The sequence below is a fragment of the Macrobrachium nipponense genome, chromosome 10, assembly GCF_015104395.2.
Source record: "Macrobrachium nipponense isolate FS-2020 chromosome 10, ASM1510439v2, whole genome shotgun sequence".
In the NCBI taxonomy this organism is placed as follows: Eukaryota; Metazoa; Arthropoda; class Malacostraca; order Decapoda; family Palaemonidae; genus Macrobrachium; species Macrobrachium nipponense.
In genome coordinates, this window is record NC_087204.1 from 88,950,688 (window position 1) to 88,972,361 (window position 21,674).

The 21,674-nt window shown below is 33.9% G+C and overlaps 2 protein-coding genes across 2 annotated transcripts in view; both read right to left on the reverse strand.

Annotated features, from left to right (window-relative positions):
- Positions 1–2,310, reverse strand: part of LOC135224037 (protein O-linked-mannose beta-1,2-N-acetylglucosaminyltransferase 1-like) — a 28,355-nt gene extending 26,045 nt beyond the window's left edge. Inside the window, exon 1 of the mRNA XM_064262958.1 lies at positions 2,190–2,310. Coding sequence (XP_064119028.1) covers positions 2,190–2,310 — 121 coding nt within the window. The remainder of the gene's footprint in view (positions 1–2,189) is intronic.
- Positions 2,311–13,803: 11,493 nt separating this feature from the next.
- LOC135224188 (uncharacterized) lies at positions 13,804–18,467 on the reverse strand. The gene is made up of 4 exons (XM_064263054.1): positions 18,408–18,467; positions 17,746–17,865; positions 15,342–15,417; positions 13,804–14,241 (listed from the first exon to the last, which is right to left on the reverse strand). The coding sequence occupies exons 1-4, from the start codon at positions 18,454–18,456 to the stop codon at positions 14,019–14,021; spliced, it is 468 nt and encodes a 155-aa protein (XP_064119124.1). The 5' UTR covers positions 18,457–18,467; the 3' UTR covers positions 13,804–14,018.
- Positions 18,468–21,674: the final 3,207 nt, after the last annotated feature.

Consider the following 21,674-nt stretch of genomic DNA (forward strand, 5'->3'; position numbering starts at 1 on the left):
ACAGTCTCCCGTTTTCGTTGTTTGTCTTCTCGCCCACATTATCATTCTCGTCTCGGGAATTTGCAGAGGAATGAAAATTGAAATTTACGGAGCATTTCGTTATTCATATTTTGATTTCTGATGGTTTTTATTTCTAAAAAGTTATAAATTTCTGTGCGATTTACCCATGTCTGATGCTCTTTGCACGCTAGTATTGTTTTTGTTGGGGGGCGGGAGGGCATTTTTCAAGATTCACTTTAGATTTGTGTTTTATTCGTAGATGTACTGTATTTATATGAAATACAAAACATCATCATAGCACCTCAGGAATAAGTCACCACCCCGCATTGCTTATGGCTGCTGCAGGTCATTAGTACAGTCATCAGTGAAAAGCAGCATGAAGTACTATATCTAAATAAATACATAAAAAACAGAATAAAGTAATTCGATGGAAAATGCTAGACATTCTCAGCCTTTTTTTTTTATTTCGATAAACACACTTGCTATGAATTTAGTTCCAAAATCAGTCACACTGATATCAAAAATAAAATTGGAAAAATTTGCAAACAATTCTATCAATCGTTTATTTGGTGATTCCTTACCAATAACTATTCAAAAAGAAACGTATCTGGATATGAATGTTCAGAGATCAACGTTTCGAAGGAATTTAGCTTATTTACTTGACATTTTTAAGCAGGTATACAGATCACTGTTTCATTTCATAAGACAACTTCACTATTTACTATTTATCGGCTAATGTTGTCAAGTCACCTGATTACCGTTGTATTATTTCCAGTTAATTTCAAGGATCGCCAACGTCTAGAAGATAAATGATAATCAACCCTTACTATTTCAGATCATAGCAAATAGCCATTAAAAAGATAAGTTCATGTAGCCTTTATTGACCAAGAGTTCTACATTATTTACCTCTGTTCACCACTCAAAGGCTACAGAGCAATTTTGCTTTTCCTCATAATTTTACTGAGGTAGATGGACTTTAGTGAACCGAGATACGATGCTGTTCATTTTAATCAATTACATATATTAGTGAATATCTTTTTTATAAGGACCCATTTTCGATCAATTCGTGATGCCTCTGGATTATTCAGTGATAAATTATTAATATTCAAAAGAAGGTAATAATTTTGCAATGTCTATTATGAATTGACTTGCTTATCGACTACTTTTGGTTAAACATTCATGTTTTTTCTCATAACTTCACGCGAAAATCATTTCAGAAGTATAATCCTGACAACTTTACATCAGCTGATATTTTCTTTTTTCTGTATTTCTAAGAATTATTCAGTAACTATACTCTGTTTTTTTTCATCTGTCCATCCGCCTGTGGTGTTTTCGTATGGTAACACTGTGTCCCGGGCTTTAAATAGTTACGCTATGTGTAAGTTTTAGGTAAATAAAAGGATATCTGGGTGTACATTTGCTACTGAAAAGTGTTTTAATAATTTACTGTATGCGAATTACACTGTTGATATTCGAAACAGGATATTGTTATTATTGTTGAATGTAAGCTGAATGTAACTATCTAAAGCCCGGGACGCAGTGTTACCATACGCAAACACCACAGGCGGATGGACAGATGAAAAAAAAACAGAGTATAGTAGAACATTTCTGATCAAACATGTTAAATCAAATGGGAATGTTGAGCTGCACCCCAAAATTTAATAATAATAATAATAATAATAATAATAATAATAATAATAATAATAATAATAATAATAATAACAATGGTTAAATATAATACGCTTGGTATCGCTATTGAAAATTTCACAAGTAAGCAAATAAAATACCTCAAACATGGGCATGCTGGAATGCAACAAAATACACACATACTTCAGTTGCGATAGAATTCGCTCAAGATGCAAATGTTCACAAGCTAATCTGCAGTGCAACACCTTTTTGCAAATGCAAATGTGCTAATAGACTATTGTTATCATCACATTCAGCCCTGATTAATTGATTTTTCATGTTATGATATAAATTCTAGAGAAGAAATTGTTTGTGTATATGACAGTTTCTACCCGGGCTAAAAAGTCATGATAAGCAAATATGTTAATTTTTGTTTCCTCTTATTACGTTATTTCTATTTAAAGTCCTAATATCTATTTGGAAGCGTAAATTTTAATTTCTTGAGCACGAAAACCATGAAGACGAGGTCTTGCCTCATAAGATAGTACTATTATTGACCAAACCGTGGGCGAAGGTGGTCTGGGCGGCCATCTTGGACGCCATCTTGAATTTGACCGACGTAGGGAACTTTAATTTTTGGGCTCCTACTCCAAAATCATTCTCTGGGATGTAGAGAGGACACATGCCAAATTTGGTGATTTTATCCGCTCTGTAACGGTATGACCCAATTTCGGAGTTAAACTACCCCACTATGCGAGGAAGACGTGGAAGAATATAGAACGACAAAAGCTTAACATATATATTGGCAGATTCAGTGAGCTCCTGTTTTATGACTTAATTACTAACAAAATATTCATTCCTCATCTAAAATAAAAGCAAATTTCGAATATAAATGGGAGAGAGAAATTTTAGTAATGAACGAAGTGAGAACTTTGTCGAATAAAGTGACTATCGACTTTGAAAATTTCTCTCAATGTTATGTCATGATAATGCACTTATCCAGCTTCGTAATAATTTTCGTTAAATTAGTGGAATGTTTATTGAGATATATGAAAAAAATCACCTTCTACCTTCATAATAGTGCTTACGATTTATTTAATTGCTATTTACCCCTGGAAAATTATGCGGTTAGTATATTGCTTAGCTAGTTGCAAGAAAGACGAAGCCCTGTTTTCCCCCAAAGGGCACTAGTTCCTCCCATTTCTTTGTGCCGCTATGCCTTAAAGACATAATTCCTTATGGTCGTCCAATATAACGACAGCACAAGTTGGGGTATATGATTTTCAGATTTAATCGTGAATTATGTTATCTAATTATCGAAGTCATTATCTCTTATCAGGATGCCTGTATCAAATGGCGATGCATCCCTCCGGGAAAATATGTTATTTCATAACTGACAGTTGTTGCTTCCATAACCCCAGACCAGCGGTTCCGAACCGGTGGTCCGCAAAGAAATTTTGATGGTCCGCAAAAAAATTGGGACATTATTTCAATTTTTATGTTTCCTTAATCCTTTTCAGGCAACCGTGATAAAAAAAATTGCACAGAAGACGGAGAGCGGCAGTTTTGCCAATTTAGCATATTTAATGGTAGAATTAGCATTTTAGAGCGATTCAGCAATAAAAATTTGGATCTCAGCTCCAAATAAAAACAGCTCTCCGTCTTGTAGTAACGTCATTGGAGCCGAAAATCAACAAACTTATTTCAAACAAGCAGGAACAAATATCACACTAAAATGAGTAAAACGTATATTTCAAATTTTCATTTTTTGAAACAATCAAACCATAACTTTTTTTTATGTTAAATAGGTGCATTTCATATGTCTAAAATAAAAGTTTTCTGATTATTATTATATAAACGTTTTTACCTTTTTTTTAAAAATTTATATTAGTGGTCCGCCAAATATAAAATTATACATTAGTGGTCCATGACGTTCAAAATGTTGACGATCGCTGCCCTAGAAAACATATGTGTGGGAAGGCTGGACATCGGGGCCCAAAGCTCGCAAGCTTTCACACAGTATAAATAATAAAGATAAACAGATAAAACTGTAATGTTGCAAATTCAGCCGTAATATTGGAAATGGTAGAAATAGCTACTTAGAAAGGAACAAAAGATACAGTACATGGAGCTGCAATCTTTAAATCATCACATGCAGAGGACGAAGCTGCGTCCCATTGTTAAGTTGTGAACAAAAAGTACTGAGGTTATACAGTGGATCTAAATTTGATATCAAAATTACTGATCATTAAGGTGTCAGTATTTGCAATTTGTAGTTTTATGATTAAGGCCAACTTTATATATATATATATAAGATATATATATATATGTATATATCTCATATATAAGATATAATAGATTCTATATATTATATATATATATATAGTATAGTGGTATAGCTATACATATATAATATATGTAAATATATATATATATAATAGATATATATATATGATATATATATATAAAGTTAGCTATCTATATAGTATATATATATGTATATATATATATATATAATTATATATATAATAATATATTATTTAATATACTATATTATATGTATATATGTATATATATAATTATATATATATATATATATATATATATAGATATCTTATATATATAATATATATAATATATATAATAAATATTATATATATCTATAATTATATATATATATATTATCTATATCTATAGTATATATATAGATATATATATATGTATATATATATATATATATATATATTATATATATATAATATATATTAATATATATGCAGAAGCGTTTGAAGAATTTGGTGGTTATTGGTATTGTAAATACCGTATAAGTCTTTTTATTCGATTATTTCACAATGGTCCTTTTGAATATAAATTGTTAAAATAATTTCTCTGGAACTTGGAATTATATTAATTTCTTTTCATTTCTGTGAAAAAAAGAAAAGAATTGTAACCCTGAATATGTACAGTTGGAAAAGCCTCTTCATTACTTAAGGGGTTTCTGAAGGTAGTTAGCACCAGAGGCCACAAAGAAGTCTCCATAACAAACGTCGGTCGATGGCCTCTCCTTGGGCACTTCAGCTTCACGCCTCTTTCATTTCATGCTGAAGGTCGTTAATGATTTACCTACAAGAATTTGCTCGTAACGCTTTGCAAGAGTCTTGTCTATGTTTTCAATTTCCTAAAGCAACAAAATCAAAAGTTCCTTAATTTCCAAAACTAATTTACGAAAGGTTAGTGTCCTTAAGTACGTCGAGAGCCTCAGGCGACTCGTGACTTCTGTAAATAAATCTTTACCCTTTGTATGTATTTATGCAAGTAAGTGCAAAGACTTGATTTTATGAACAGACAATTGTCATTCTTCAAGTTTTTTATAATTATCTCTACCTATTTATTGCGATGATAACTTTGAGAGGAATGGTTCCTGAAAAAGCATATACTAACCGTTTCATCCTAACAAGTTAACTTTATAATAAAAAGATTAAAAAAAACGAGAAGGAATCAGGCAGTGACTAAGAAAAAGAACAATTCGTAAACTAGAATCAAATGGGAAATATTGATACTTGCAACTAAATTCGTCGATAGATGCAAGGTGCTCGATCTTTAAATGAAGCAAATGCCCCCAAAATCCTTTTACTGTAGTTCAGCCAAGTCCTGTGGATGTGGCAAACAGGAGACGCCCGGGGGTCGTTCTCTACCTTGGGTCAGGAGTTCCTGGTACCTTTTGACACGGAGGCACTACTCTTGACTAAATCCTCACTTAAGCGGTCTCTCCTGCCAAAGTCTCAGATCGTCTGTTAAACAATGTTTTGTAACGGGGCCTTTCTGTGTCCGAAACTGCATCTTTAAATGTATGGGCATGTCAATGTTTTTAAAACACACGCACATATATACATATATATGCAATATATATGTATATATATATACTATATATCTATATATATATATATATATATATATATACATATACTATATATAATATATATCTATATATATATACTATATATATATAATATATTTATATATTCATTCTCTCCCTCTTTCTCTCCGAACAATAAGAAAGTGTTTCGAAAAGGTAACGCAACTGTCGTTTGAAGAAAAATGATCACTGCCAGAGGGTTATGCTGATAAGATACTGAAAGCACATTCCTATTAACAGACTCCGCCCCTCAAAAATCACACCCAGCAAAGTAATTGCGAACCGGGCATAAAGCCTTGTTATGCACTAGGAAAGATTTTCCATAAATTCGGATGGCATCACAAGATTAAATTTACATCTTCGATAAATTTGTCGTAACTCCAGAGATTATTTCAGATCATATTTATAGCCCAAAAGAAGGAAGCAATTTCTCTATGCGCTTTTGAGGGAGACGTACGAAATGATACTTTGAGGAAAGTAGATAGCTAATTCCTTGAATCGTTTAATCCTGAAGGCAATTTATAGACGTTCTTCGGTGAAACTGAAGGCTATGATTCTATTTTTGCTTGGAGGATATTTAAGACGAAAATCCTAGCAGGTTAGTGTATCAGATATATTACTCCATTAGATTTATTATTTTTCATGGCATTCAAGATCTTCTGATGAAATGCTCTTGTGCTGAATACCATATATACGGCAGCTTACCTCAACTTACACTAATATTGGTTGCAAACCTTGGTGTTGCTGTTCTTCGAGCAGGTTCCTAAAAACTTAAAGAGCTAAAAATTTAATTTTTCTTTAAAATGTTCGTGCGTCCATTGACTGCAGCATCAAATGATTGCGGGTTCTCCATATTATGTAAGATTATGTTGGAGAAGAACAAAGAAACTGGTAACCGTTTGAGAAGAATGAAGTTCAAATCAATTTGAATCTCAGGGAGAATTTTTCTGGTAAAAGCGAAAGATGTCTCATCCATCCAAATATACATTCATAATGTTATTTCAATAAGTACTGGTAATGTTTGATTCGATCATACTCGGACAGGAATAAAGGAATATAGTATTGCTTACAGCAACTTGGACTAAATAAAATGCTTAAAAATGCTGACAAGATAAAATCAAATTTCTTTCGGTAATTTTTGCAATTCTGTCAAGGTAATTGATAATATTACGGCTAGTATCAGATTTATCAAAGGCAATTGATAATGGTACGGCTACTGTAAGAGACATCAAAGGTAATTGATACTTGCTGCTAATGTAAGATTTATCGAAGGTATCTGATGATGGTATGGCCATTGTAAGCTTTATCAAAGCTCTTTGACCAGAGAAGTAATTGTGCCCTGAGGTGTGACTAATGACAATCTTTACGGTGCCACTACAGGTCAGATTGCAACTCACCCACAAAAAGGATGAGTGATTTGTAGTGTTATAATCATATTTGCTTCAGCTAACAATAGAGTGGAGTCTTTTGATAACTAAGGATATTCGTAATAGGAGCTCGGGTTCGGTGAAAGATGATGGGGTTTCAAAATAACATTTGCCACCGAAACGAAGCTTACAACACTATGGACACCTTCCATTAAACGTTCTTCATTGAAAATGAGTAAGTTACGATGTCAGATAACTTATAATCATTCTTTCATTCGCTATTCCATCGTGAAGCAGGTACAATAGAATGTTATCTGTAGATCATGTAAACAGCGTCACAGACCACACTGAATAATGTTCTGAATTAAAACGCTTGTGCACTGAATGCAGGGCTTCGGCATTATTCATTTCGATTTTCATTGCAGTGTATGTACGTAAAGCAGCTACATTTTTCAAGCAAGTGAATGATATTTGCAAAATATATTGTTTAGATATAATCACTTTAACATTTTCCAAAGTTTGGTATTATTTAACCGCTTTTTTGTGACATGAAAATGGCAACATTTTATTTCCTACTATTTAAAAATCATCCAGAATGTTTAAAGACGGCAGATACTATGTAGTAGAACAGAATATTGACTAACAGTAACTTTAATGCTGCTTTTTATTTTCCATAGCTAGAATAATGATATTTTTTCCCTCCTCAACATAAGCTAATTAATCTTGTCTCTGGCGTTGCAACGTTTATCAGAATTTCCCAATAAGAAAGCTAAATGGCTTTATTTCCTCCCTAAAGGCCAAATAAAAGAGTAATTCGAGAATATATTTCATCATTTATAACTATTTTGAAAAATGAAGTGCGGTCGGTGTTGTCAGAACATAAAATATATGTTTTTCAAGTCTTAACATAAAGAAATACCAAAGTTTTGAATTTTTTTTACCTTTCTTTATTCGAAGAATATAATTTTGTATTGATTCATAGAGAGATATGAAATAGTATTGTGTAACTGGAGTGTTAGATTCGCGATCCTTGTTAGTAGTATTCTGAAATGAGAAATTTACAATATCAAATACCGCATTTCCCATTTTGATAGCGCAATTTCAAAACAAAGCAAGCAAAAAATGCGTCGAAGAAAAGACACTTATAACGCTGTATAAAACCATTAGCTTAGACCGGTGGCTCTTCAGTCGCACACCATATTCGATAGAGTGAGAGTGCGTCCCATGCCTCCGGAAAGCGCTGCCAGATGCACGATCTATGGCTAAATTTAACCTGAAATAAAATAAAGAACTACTGAGGCTAGAGGATTGTAATTTGGTACGTTTGATGATTGGAGGGTGGATGATCAAAATACCAATTTGTAGCCCTCTAGCCTCATTAGATTTTTTTAGTTCTGAGGGCGAACAGAATAGAGTGCGGACGGACAGACAGACAAAGCCCCCACGATAGTTTTCTTTTGCAGAAAACTGAAAGTAAGAGACATACCATCAATTTTATTTTATTTATATATTTATTCATTTATTTTAGCACTGGCGACGCTGACAAGCGCTGTTATGCATTGGCAGCCGAACAGATTAAGATCATTCATAAAACATTTTTTAAACTACGCTAGTGCAAAGGTCATATTTGTGAAACCCCTTTTATCACAATAAATTTCGACTGCATGCGTTATGATGCCTCTGATATACAAACTTGAATATACAAACTTACATTGAATCCACTTCATATCCTGAAAACGTTGATGCTCTGAATGAGTGATTTCTGCAAAGTTCATTCCACACCACAATTCGCTGCTGCTCACAGCCAACAGGATGGATGAACGTAACAACTTCATCCACTGACTCGACGGAAACAAATAACAAATATCACCGCTAAATACGTATCTAGGAAAAGACCACCTCGTTCAGATATAAATAGACCGAGAAGTCATCGTACATCTGTCATCTAGTACGCGTCTAATTATAGGATTAGAAGTCTTTGTAGTGCATCTGCTTCCTCGAATCCTTAGATTTTTCTCTTTTGTATAGATGAAAAATTATTCCATGTCACATTTTCTTTTAAATACTATTGATGCAAAGATAGGAACTTCATCGATTACTTAGCAGGGCAGGTTTTTTTTAAACGATAATATACGTTTTAATTATAAAGGAAATATTATCATGTCCTCAGAATTTCTTTAATACTTTGATTTAAAGCTAAAGGTATTTATCACCTTCATCTGTTTATATCATCTACATACGCACATACATGATTGTAAACATTAACACACACACACACATATATATACATGTATGAAGAAATAAAAGACCACACTTATGTAAAATGTGTATTAAAAATACATAAAAGACGGGAGCTTTCGTCTACTTGATCGGTAGACCTCATCAGCCGTACTGATTTTTCCTTTTCAAAAAATATACAAAAAAGTTACGAAGGACAGGCAGGACTCTGGAACCGTCTCCAAGGCAGAAAACAACCAAAACAAACTATCTCAATCATGTTAAGCCTGCGTTCAAATGTCTGGCCAAAAGACGAGCCGATCGTCGTGGTTGAACTACCTCCTCTGTGTGTTCGGCTGTTCCCTCGTCCAAAATTTCTGCATCGGCACCTGCAATGGGGGTTCTTCCTTCCAATGCCTGGGCAGGAGAAAGAGAGACAACCTGGGCAGTAGGAGTGGTGCAAACCACGTCTGTACTAATATTTACAGTTTTAAGAACCAAATAATTAAAAAATGTATCCTCTTGGGTAAATGATTTGTTAAAATCAAACACGTTTAAAAATACTCATTAAGAGCCCCTTCAACTACTCTGCGTCTACTTACGTTATTATCTTTGTAAATTACTCTCCCTCCTTCCCAGTCAATTACATGCCCTAACTCTAACGTGTGTCTGGCAACTGAACTATATTTCGATCCCATCCTACATGATCGCTTAGGCTCCCATAATAACACTTATTGCAATCTTTACACGGTACCACGTGAACGTCATCTTTCCCTTCTTTTTCATGATTCCTAATCAACTTTGATTTTAACGAGGTATTATACCTAAAAGTTAAATCCAACCTATTTTCCCTATTCTGTTTTAATAAATGTTGCACCCTTTCCAAACTATGATGATAAGGAAGCGGAATACACTGACTACTTTTGAATTCACATTTCCCGATCGGTGGATTATAAAAGTTTTTTCTAGCCTTGGTAAACGCTTGGTCAATAAAATATATTGGGTATCCCAGTGTCGTGAAAACCTCTCTTATATGTTTCATATCCTTGTCTATGTACTGTGGATCACAAATCCGAAGCCCTCTCGTTACTATGTTGACAATTACATTAGACTTTATATGTTGGCTATGGTATGAATAAAAATGAATGTACATTTCTGCGTTGGTGTCTTTTCTGTATACACTAAATGTAAAGTTAAAAGTAACAGGGTCATGGTGAACCAGAACGCCCAGAAATGGTAAATTATTGTCGACCTCAAATTCAACTGAAAGTTTAATGGATGGCATCAAGTTATCAACAAATTCTAAAAAACGGTTAAACTGAATAACACTACCTTTATAAATAAAAAAGATATCGTCAACATATCTGACCCACAGAAAAGGCTTAATGTCCTCAGGACAACGGCTAACTAAATCAGCTTCAAACAATTCCATGCACAAATTAGCCAACATTGGAGACAATGGTGACCCCATAGCTATTCCGAAGTTTTGTCGGTAACCCTGCCCTCTGAAACTAAATACAGTTCAGCTAACGCAAAGCTTAATCAAGTCCATTAAAATTATGAAGGCAGATAAGGGTGGGGCAGTTGTTATTATGAACATTGATGATTATAACAATAAGATTTTTAGATTATTGGATGATGAAAATACATATACGAAGCTTGTATCGATTCCTTCGATTAGTGAGATACAGAAAGAATTTAATAGGCAGCTTAAGGCTATCAGCAGCCGGGTCATGGATAGAGATTTGCGTGATAATTTACTTAAAATGACTTCTGATAAGAATCCGTTCCTTCCGTATTTTTATGGCATACCATTGAGACCCATGGTGTCATGGTTAGCTACGATTCTGAGTAATTTCTTGGGTAAATTCTCCCCTTCTCATTTACGTCATTCATCAGACTTTATTGAAAGAATACGGAATATAAGCCATTGCGAGATTAAAATGATTAGTTTAGACGTTAATGCATTATTTACAAATGTCCCATTAGATTTCGTTTTAAACAAACTCAAGGAAAAAGAAAGGGAGGGTAACTTTAATCCACAAATTCCTGTTGACATTTTAATTGATTTGATTAAGCTTTGCGTTAGCTGAACTGTATTTAGTTTCAGAGGGCAGGGTTACCGACAAAACTTCGGAATAGCTATGGGGTCACCATTGTCTCCAATGTTGGCTAATTTGTGCATGGAATTGTTTGAAGCTGATTTAGTTAGCCGTTGTCCTGAGGACATTAAGCCTTTTCTGTGGGTCAGATATGTTGACGATATCTATTTAATTCATAAAGGTAATGTTATTCAGTTTAACCGTTTTTTAGAATTTGTTAATAACTTGATGCCAACCATTAAATTTTCAGTTGAATTTGAGGTCGACAATAATTTACCATTTCTGGACGTTCTGGTTCACCATGACCCTGTTACTTTTAACTTTACATTTAGTGTATACAGAAAAGACACCAACGCAGAAATGTACATTCATTTTTATTCATACCATAGCCAACATATAAAGTCTAATGTAATTGTCAACATGGTAACGAGAGGGCTTCGGATTTGTGATCCACAGTACATAGACAAGGATATGGAACATATAAGAGAGGTTTTCACGACACTGGGATACCCAATATATTTTATTGACCAAGCGTTTACCAAGGCTAGAAAAAACTTTTATAATCCACCGATCGGGAAATGTGAATTCAAAAGTAGTCAGTGTATTCCGCTTCCTTATCATCATAGTTTGGAAAGGGTGCAACATTTATTAAAACAGAATAGGGAAAATAGGTTGGATTTAACTTTTAGGTATAATACCTCGTTAAAATCAAAGTTGATTAGGAATCATGAAAAAGAAGGGAAAGATGACGTTCACGTGGTACCGTGTAAAGATTGCAATAAGTGTTATTATGGGGAATCAGGCAGGGGATTAGGTATAAGATTAGAGGAGCATAAGCGATCATGTAGGATGGGATCGAAATATACTTCAGATGCCAGACACATGTTAGAGTTAGGGCATGTAATTGAGTGGGAAGGAGCGAGAGTAATTTACAAAGATAATAACGTAAGTAGACGCAGAGTAGTTGAAGAGGCTCTTATTAATATTTTAAACGTGTTTGATTTTAACAAATCATTTACCCAAGAGGATACATTTTTAAATTATTTGGTTCTTAAAACTATAAATATTAGTACAGACGTGGTTTGCACCACTCCTACTGCCCAGGTTGTCTCTCTTTCTCCTGCCCAGGCATTGGAAGGAAGAACCCCCATTGCAGGTGCCGATGCAGAAATTTTGGACGAGGGAACAGCCGAACACACAGAGGAGGTAGTTCAACCACGACGATCGGCTCGTCTTTTGGCCAGACATTTGAACGCAGGCTTAACATGATTGAGATAGTTTGTTTTGGTTGTTTTCTCCCTTGGAGACGGTTCCAGAGTCCTGCCTGTCCTTCGTAACTTTTTTGTATATTTTTTGAAAAGGAAAAATCAGTACGGCTGATGAGGTCTACCGATCAAGTAGACGAAAGCTCCCGTCTTTTATGTATTTTTAATACACATTTTACATAAGTGTGGACTTTTATTTCTTTCAAGGATATTTCCGGTTATTTATGGTGATTTATATAATATATATATAATATATATATATATATTGACTGATGTAATATATTTCTCTGCACTGTCCCTAAGCGTCTCTGCATCGAAAGCAGAATATAATCCGAGTGAACTCATACGTCAATATGTGGTAGTGGAACAGAATACACCTCGACTCGATGTGAGTGATTTCTGCCCCCTTCATTCAGCTGTCTAACTTTAGCCCCCCGGCCATGATCTGCAGTGAAGTGTTGGACCAAGGCAACTTAATTTGCATGATCGTGGAGACGTCTCTGATCAGTTATGAGGGAGTGACCGAATGAAGTGGGTTAAAAAGAATATTCAACTGATCCACTTTATTCCTTTTTAAAATGCCACGCTTTTTTCAAGATTAATGATGATAAAAGGCTAAAACAGCTTAAGATACTTAGGTAATCATTCGTTATTAGTCTCTGGGAGTAACCTCATTGTTAATGATTGATTTTAAACCTTTTTTCTTTCTTCATGGCCTTCCCACATGTAATTTGATGGTATATTGTGACAATTTCTCTTTAGTCCTTTTGATCAATGATAGTTTCATACTTGGCATGTTTCCATATTAAAGATTCATTCATTTATAAGACAGCGTTGATCTTTATTATTAGTTAAGAGTTGTCGTATTACATCTAAAATTTTTGTGATGAGTTTTCCATTACTGCAAAGCTTGTAGACAAAGATTTCTCACTGTTTGTAGGCCTCACTTTATGTTCCATGATTATTCAAGAATGTTCCAATAGTTTTATTCACAATTGCTCAACGATTTCTTAATTGTATGATCATTGTTGTAGCATAGAAACTTCAAATTTTAATTAATGATCTTGAAATGAAAAGAAAGACTACTCTGTCTTCTGAAACTACTTGCATTTACAAAAAAATAAATAAAATAAATAAAATGAATAAGACTTCTAAGTTTGTATTCACTGAGGGCCCGGGCTGTTTAAAAAAATTAGTTTCTTGTTTAAGTCGGTACCTCACAATAGCGATAAGTATTTCTCAATAGGGCAGTGATAACAATAGCATTTTTATTTTTGTCCTTTTTTTATTAATTTAAAGCTAATTGCTGTACAAAATAAAAGTCCATTTTCTGTTCAAGTGTAACTGTACAATAAAACCTAACAATCAACAAAAATAAATTAAGTACATTTTCCAGAGAACTAGCGTCAAGGACTCTGGAAAAAGGGAAGACGGTGAATCCATGCGGGAAATATCTTGCAAGATCTTACATCCTTCGCACTGGTCGACGTCGCTAAAAGGACATCTTGCAAGATCTGTTCCTAACCTAACCACAAGCTGAAGGGGCGCTGATGCCCGATGCAGTGCAGTAATAGGAGAGGGAGAGAGTCGTTCCAGAGATGGTGGAAGAGGACGTGAAGGTCAGGGTGGTGGTCGAAGTCTTCCAGATGACCAGCTTCTGGATGCCGTCGCTGCTGCTGCTGCGGTTGACTCCAGGATTGGTCTCCTCGTTTGTGTCAGAGGAGGAATCGAGGTTTTCCTCGAAGTTCCTTTTCAAGGAAAAGGTAAATACAAATTACTTAGGTATAATGAAAATTTAAGCAGAATCTAGTACATCTGCAAACATCAATAAACGAAATTTTCAAAGTGTTCACTGTAATATAAGTTAAGTTAATAATAAAAAAACAATAACTATAATATTACTGAAATCCATAAGATTTGAAGACGTTAGATTTTGAGACTTTCAATGGCAACAATGAAAACAAGTGTAAAGGTGCGTCCACACGGTCGAACAATGCCCGACGGACAAACACTGTTACCATATCATAGGTGAAGCAGGATGATGTCATAAGCGTTGAAACGATGGAAGTATATCTGGTAACAAACAGTGGTACCAGATGAGGTTGTATATCACTGTTTTTACTCTGCTCACAGGGCATTGACCGGCAGACAATTGTTAAATGGTAACAGTGTTTGTCCGTCGGACATTGTTCGACCGTGTGGACGCACCTTAACAGACATCTTCAGAAGATTAATATTTATAGGAAGTTTTGCATTTTCATTAATCTTTATCTTTTATCAATTTTTTTCTGGTCTAGTTCACTGTTCACGAGTAATATAAGTTAAGCTATAATTTTTAAAAAATTCAATATTACTGACATCCATAAGAGATTTGAAGACATTCGATTTTAGACTTTCAATGGCGAAAATGAAAATAAGTGTAAAAGACATCTTCAGAACATTATTATTTATATGAAGTTTTGCACTTTCATTAATCTTAATTCTATATCATTTAGTTTCCTGGTTTGTACTACATACTTTTTCATAAACCTCTCTCTCATCTTTGGATAGAATTCATGTTTATTCTTCTTCCTTTCCCATCATCGAAAGATATCATTACTTTACACTCCTAAATATCTATTTATGTAAAAGATTTTTGCCTTTGATAGGGTTTTGACAGAGTCCAAAGGAATTTTCAGGTTACCTGTAAAAGTACTCAAAAAGACCTTTGTAGAATATTTGCATAAATGAAGTACGTATTTAAGCAAAATATACCAAACAACTCTGACCGTCTCACTGAGCAAATTACAGATCGAAACTACCTTAAAAGCGTCAATCAAAAAGAACTAGAAAACATTCAGTCACTTACCCAGGTTTGACCTCCGGAAGTTCTGGCAGCGCCAACCTCTTCTTCCTTCCTGAGCAGGTGGTACTACTGGGGATGCCTGGAGGGGAAAGAAGCCATTTTAGTCGACGGACCTTTTGCTCTGGAATGAACTTTTAACATAGGAGGCGGTGCTTCAAAGTCTCTCACATGTGAGACGAATGTCAGAATGTTTGACGCAGCGGGGCTATGGTCGTCAGGCCCCTGACTGCTGTGGGGGAAAACTCTGAGAAGGGTCGCGCTGTGGGAGTTGTAGGTGACGAGGAAGTCAGTCAATCACTGTAAGAATAACTCTCTCTCTCTCTCTCTCTCTCTCTCTCTCTCTCGGAATACCGTCATGATGACTTTTGGTATATCAAAAAGTTAGGGTTTTGGACGTGGAAGAATTCTTTATATAAAATCTAAGACAAAATAAACTAGTTCAATAACTTAATGGTTAGCAAAATTAAAAGTTTGTGAACAATATCGTGCAATACATGAATTAAGAGCAAGTTCATTTACAGCGCTAACAAAAATCTAAACATGTTCAACTAGACGATAGATATGATGTCTTCCATATTAATTGACATATAAAGCTAGAAATGTCAACTACCAAATAAAGGGAAAATAATAATAAGGCCCGATTTTTGTATTCTCTCTCTCTCTCCTCCTCGTCTCTCTCTCCGCTCTCTTCGTCTTCTCTCTCCTCTCTCTCTTCTCTCTATACGTGTATATATATATATATATATAATATTATATTATTTATAATAATATATATTATATATATATACATACATAACATCTATATATATATATTATATATATAATATATCTAATAAATAAATAGATATATATACATATATATATATGATGTATGTATAATATCTATATATATATCTATATATATATATATAATATATATATTCCTTTAAGATAACGAAAAAATCACCTTCCTTTCCGGTATCAAGTGTTGTAATTGTAAACCGCCAATATCTTCAACGGCCGATTAAAAGAAAGAAATTTTTTTTTTACATGACTACAGGAAGGTCACACACAAAAGCTGAATTATGTTTAGGCATTCACTACACGCAGACCTGAAGTCACAACTGCTGTAGGTTAGCTAATGAAAAAAATATTTACAATGATAATTCATCATTGTCTTATTCCTTTTACAAGACCAGACATATCTTACTTTAATATCTGAACATTTTTCATACCAGGCAGATTATCCAGTTTTATTTCAACTTGAAAAAGCAAGTAAAAAAAGTTATTTCCTTTTAAGATGTTTTGTAAATAGTGATAAACTTCCCCTCACGTAGTTCTAAACTAATCTTAAAAATAATCTTTAACCTGTGACACTGGGGCACTTGAAAAGATGGACATGTTCTAAACACAAGTTTTTTTTTTTTTCAATCAGAATTTAGACTCGTATATCTTTTACTGAAGGATTATCTAATGTATATTCGCTCCTAGAAAGTTCGGGGTCGTTATTTACAACTAATATTTCTTATGGGTCATTATCTTTATGATATCTACAGTCTTTTGTTTATGTTTTTACGGTAATCCCCAAAGGGCTTGTAATTAACACGCCGCAAAAGGTGGATACATAGGAAAGATCCGATTCGCTTGTTATGTTTATACGGTTACGTTAAATGTTATTAGGCTAAACGGTTTGTCGCTTAAACAGAATTCACGGTTAACTGAAAATAAAATGAAAGAATTATAAACTAGGAAATAGTATTCAGCGGTATTACATAAAGGAATAGTCTATAGGGGGAAATTGCATAAAAACTAGCAAATTACAACTTCGTAAAATAAATTAGTCAAGAAATAATAAACATCTGTTATTTGCGATAATGGAAAAATTAAGAGTCTGAGCAAAATCTTAAATAGTAACTAGTTACATCTCTGACTGCTTCCTTTTGATTACATCTTTATTCGCTGATAAGTAGGTTTCATTTACTGAATAGGAGACGAAAATGACGACCTCTTAAAGATGTAGATTTACTGAAAAGGAGTCGGAATAATGTCATTATTCTTTAGATAGACAAACGCATCCTGATTTATATTCATTATAAATATTTTCTGGCTTATATGATACCCCCTATTATATAACCAAATGTCCTATGAAGCGTGCAGCGATTGAGAGAGAGAGAGAGAGAAAGAGAGAGAGAGAGAGAGAGAGAGAGAGAGAGAGAGAGAGAGAGAGAGAGATCACACCTGCACGCAGTCATAAAGGGATTCAAGAACTTAGTAATGCTTGTTAAAGCTAAACAATTGTCTAGGAAAGTTACTCTTCGTATTTCATGAGCACAAACTTACAAAGAAAGCAGGAAGGTCGGCTCTACCCATTAGGAAACTGAGCAGTAGCGACGTCAGGCAATTCGTAGTCAAAATCATTTAGCCTTACCGTTGTGACAGGTGACAGCAGCGACGGAGATAGTAGTCGTACTGGCAGTACTGATGACATTAGTCCTCACCACACCGACGAGGAATTTTGCTCCACTCGGGTTGTAGACCGGGTTTTCGGCTGAGTATAAGGGGAAGGAAGCTGTGGTTAATTCGATCGTTTAGAAGCCATATCAGACAGTAGGTTTAATCTGTGTTTACTGATTAAACTGAATTTGTTTACCATGCAACAAATTCAGTTTGTGGTATCCCACATGAAACCCGAAAAATACTAGTTAACTGGATGTGTTAGGTAATGCAATTCAGTAATTGTGGCAAATGCCTGTTCGGAATTAAAGAGAAAATATGCACGATGCTGACAGAACGATGGGGAATTACATTACAATCTAAAGTAGGACACAATTTAGAGGGTGAACTTTCTTGAACACTTCTAAAGCACTGAATTACAACACTAAAACATTTAAGGTATATTCTCGGAGTTCCAATTGAAGCTCTGAATTGAAGAACAGGTGTTGATTAATAATTAATAATTTGAAAATAAAATCAACAGAAATTATGTTGGAAAAGTGGAAGTGGATATTTTCCAGGCCACTGTTACAACGCCGGAGTACAACTAAAAATGACATAATTAATGTTTACGTATTCCTCTTTAAAGTTCCTTACCAGGTATATCTGCCAGAGCGTAGGCAGCTACGGCCAGAAAACCGCACATAAAAATCCACTTCATCTGTCAATGAGAAAAGAAAAATTAGAACGTATTTGGTTGCTCTTACCCATCAACGAACAATGATTTGTCTTTAATTTTATTTTCAGGTCAGTAAGTTATAAAGAAATTGTATTTCAATGAAGAAATTTTATCTCACGATCTCCTACTTCATTAATTTCAGGTGCAAAGTTAAACAAACAACTCAAAATGGAAAAGATTATTGGAGAAATATTAATATTTAAAAAAAGCAAGATTTCATCGAAATGTTCAGTGAACGTGTAGAGATTTTTTTATGTTCTATTTCGCAGTGGGGACCTTTCTAGATCATTATGACCAGTGAAACGCTATCTTCATTAGAATGTTGAACATTACCATAGTATTAATCAACCTACCCATTCATTATTTACCTATGCAACAAAAACTCGAAATATTTTCAGAATCCTTTGAAAGATGTATCATAATTTGATGAATTTATATTTGTAATTATTTAACGCAAATCAACAAACTAAAGACAAGCAAAATGCATCTTATGTGATGTAATGAACAATATATCCAGCACATTTGGCATAAACATTGAATTTATATATATATATATATATATATATATATATATATATATGTATATATATATATATTATATATATATATATATTTATATATATTATATATATATATATATATATATATATATATACATACTGTATATACTATATATACGCACACGCACACACCATATATATATATATATATATGTATATATATATATATATATATATATATATATATATACTCTGTATATACTATATACGCACGCACACACCATATATATATATATATATATATATATATATATATATATATATGTGATTGCGACAATGTATACATACCAGAGTTATCATGTGATACATACCAGAAGTTGAAAATTCATTGTTTGCGCTTTGTCCTAAACGTGGTATGTTTCGTGAGAGATTAAACGTCATCACGATTTTTCTATTCATTTTGAGGAGAAATTGAAAATTAACCTCATTAAGCGAATCGCATAATTAACAAATAGAATCTAGGTAGATATTTGCTAAATGCTAAATACAACACGCGATGGAAAGCGTTCCATTAAACTTCTGACTAATTGATTTCTGTGGCTCCAGGATTGTGTATATATATAGTAAGAAATATATATATATAGATATATATATATAATATATATATATATATATATATATATAATATAGTAAGAAAGAAATCACAAAAGTAAGCACGTGATTTTGCTTATTAGCTGAAGCCGCTGGGAAAATTTAAAAAAGAAAAGACAGAGTGCCATGTACTTTTGGGTATTTATTGTGCCCCGAAGATGTGTTAAATACCATGAAAGTACTTGGCACCCTGTCTTTTCTTTTTTAAATTTTCCCAGTGGCTTCCGCTAATATAATATAATAATAATATATTAATATAATATCTAATATAGATAATATAATAATATATATAATCTATATAGATAATTATATATATGCATCACAAAGCACACAACTCATAAAAATGAATCCCAAATGACCCAGCTTTAGATAACATCAGTGTAGTAGTATACATCGATTACCTTTGAAAGACAGCTCTGCGAAGACAATTCACTCACCTTTGCTACTGTGCCACTAAGCGTGGATCTGGAGATCAAGACCTCTTTTATATAGCTAAGGGCCGCCGGGATGGGGTGTCAGCTTGTATAGGCAAATCCTATAGTTTCTCCATATCTTTTCCTTTCCTCTCCTTGTTAGCAGGAAATTTACGGCCGGTAATACGGCCTGGACGCCTAAGGATGGGTCTGTGGTCTGTGTATTCTTCCGCCCTCTAGTTGGTTCAGCTGACGCACAGATCTCCTAGTTGACGGGATAACGAATTCTTTGAACCGGGTTAATAGTTGAGCTCTAAAAGGCTTGATACTTCTTGACCGTGGAGTAGAAACTTCTTTTGAATGATAGCTTCGTCAGCGTCATGGCGTCTTGAAACATCTCGCTTTTGAAACTGCAAGTTTTTTTCTCTCTTTCTCTTTATATGGAACTTTGTGCTTTTAGTGTTCTGAAGTGCTTTGAACATCTGGTCTGTGGAATAACAGGTTTTCTATATACGACTGAGTAGTTGGTTAAAAATCCTTGACACTTTTTGCTTGTAGAAAGACGAAATTTCTAATATAAATCTCTGTCTGTTTTATTACAGTCTAAAGATGTTGAACATATCTGTCTTGTAATTATTAGCTTTTTTATAATTAGGGTTTATAATAACTTTAAACATTTCAAAGGTAAGTTCCATTCGCTGAAAGTTTTGCCGGAGCTAATAAGGTTTAAAAGTTTGAAGTTTCTAACTTTCGGAATAGCCCTTCTAATAATTTGGAATTTACTCTAGATGCATCATTCCGTCTCTAAAATACTTGAAACATGAAAATCTAAATCTGAAGTTCACTTTGTGTGAAGGTTTTCGGCATTATTTTCTTCTGATAAACCTGGAATCAATTGATACTTTTGTCTTATGTTACCTAAAGTACAAAATCTTAATGTGATAAGAAAAATTCAGATGTGAGCAAGAATTTCTTCCGCTTCATAATTTTTTTTTCGTATAAGGTGGAATATTAATGATAAGAAATTCAAAGAAGCTTACACTTACTTTAATAATAAGTATGATTAATTCTTTCCGGGGATGCTTGCAAATGACGATCATTTGAGTGTGTAGTTCCAGAGATGTGTACTTACTGCAAGAGGAACTGGCTAGCAGAGGTGTACCAGACTGACACTTTATTAATTGATCCAGTAACTGGATGAAAAATGAACTAACTTGAAACGGTCTCAGGAATCGATTGACTGATAAAATGTTTTAGTTAACTTGATTACATGATTTATATATTAAGTAAAGGGTAATCGGCTAGGAAATGAATATTTCAATAATTAGTTTACTGCTTGATTAACGAATTAACAGGTTGGCTGGTAACTGAACGAAGAGTCCATGAACAGGTTGAGACTGAGGCTAATTACCCGAGTTTCTGACTATACTCTGTTTTTTTCATCTGTCCATCCGCCTGTGGTGTTTGTGTATGGTAACACTGCGTCCCGGGCTTTAGATAGTTACGCTATGTGTAAGTTTTAGGTAAATAAAAGGATATCTGGGTGTACATTTGCAACTGAAAAGTGTTCTAATAATTTACTGTATGCGAAGTACACCGTTAATATTCGAAATAGGATATT

Coding starts and splice junctions, on each gene's coding strand:
- LOC135224188 (XM_064263054.1), bottom strand. CDS start 18,456: ATGTGCGGTTTTCTGGCCGTAGCTGCCTACGCTCTGGCAGATATACCT. Junction 17,866..18,407: donor CGCTCTGGCAGATATACCTG/GTAAGGAACTTT, acceptor CCTTATACTCAG/CCGAAAACCCGGTCTACAAC. Junction 14,242..15,341: donor CTTCCGGAGGTCAAACCTGG/GTAAGTGACTGA, acceptor TTCCTTGAAAAG/GAACTTCGAGGAAAACCTCG.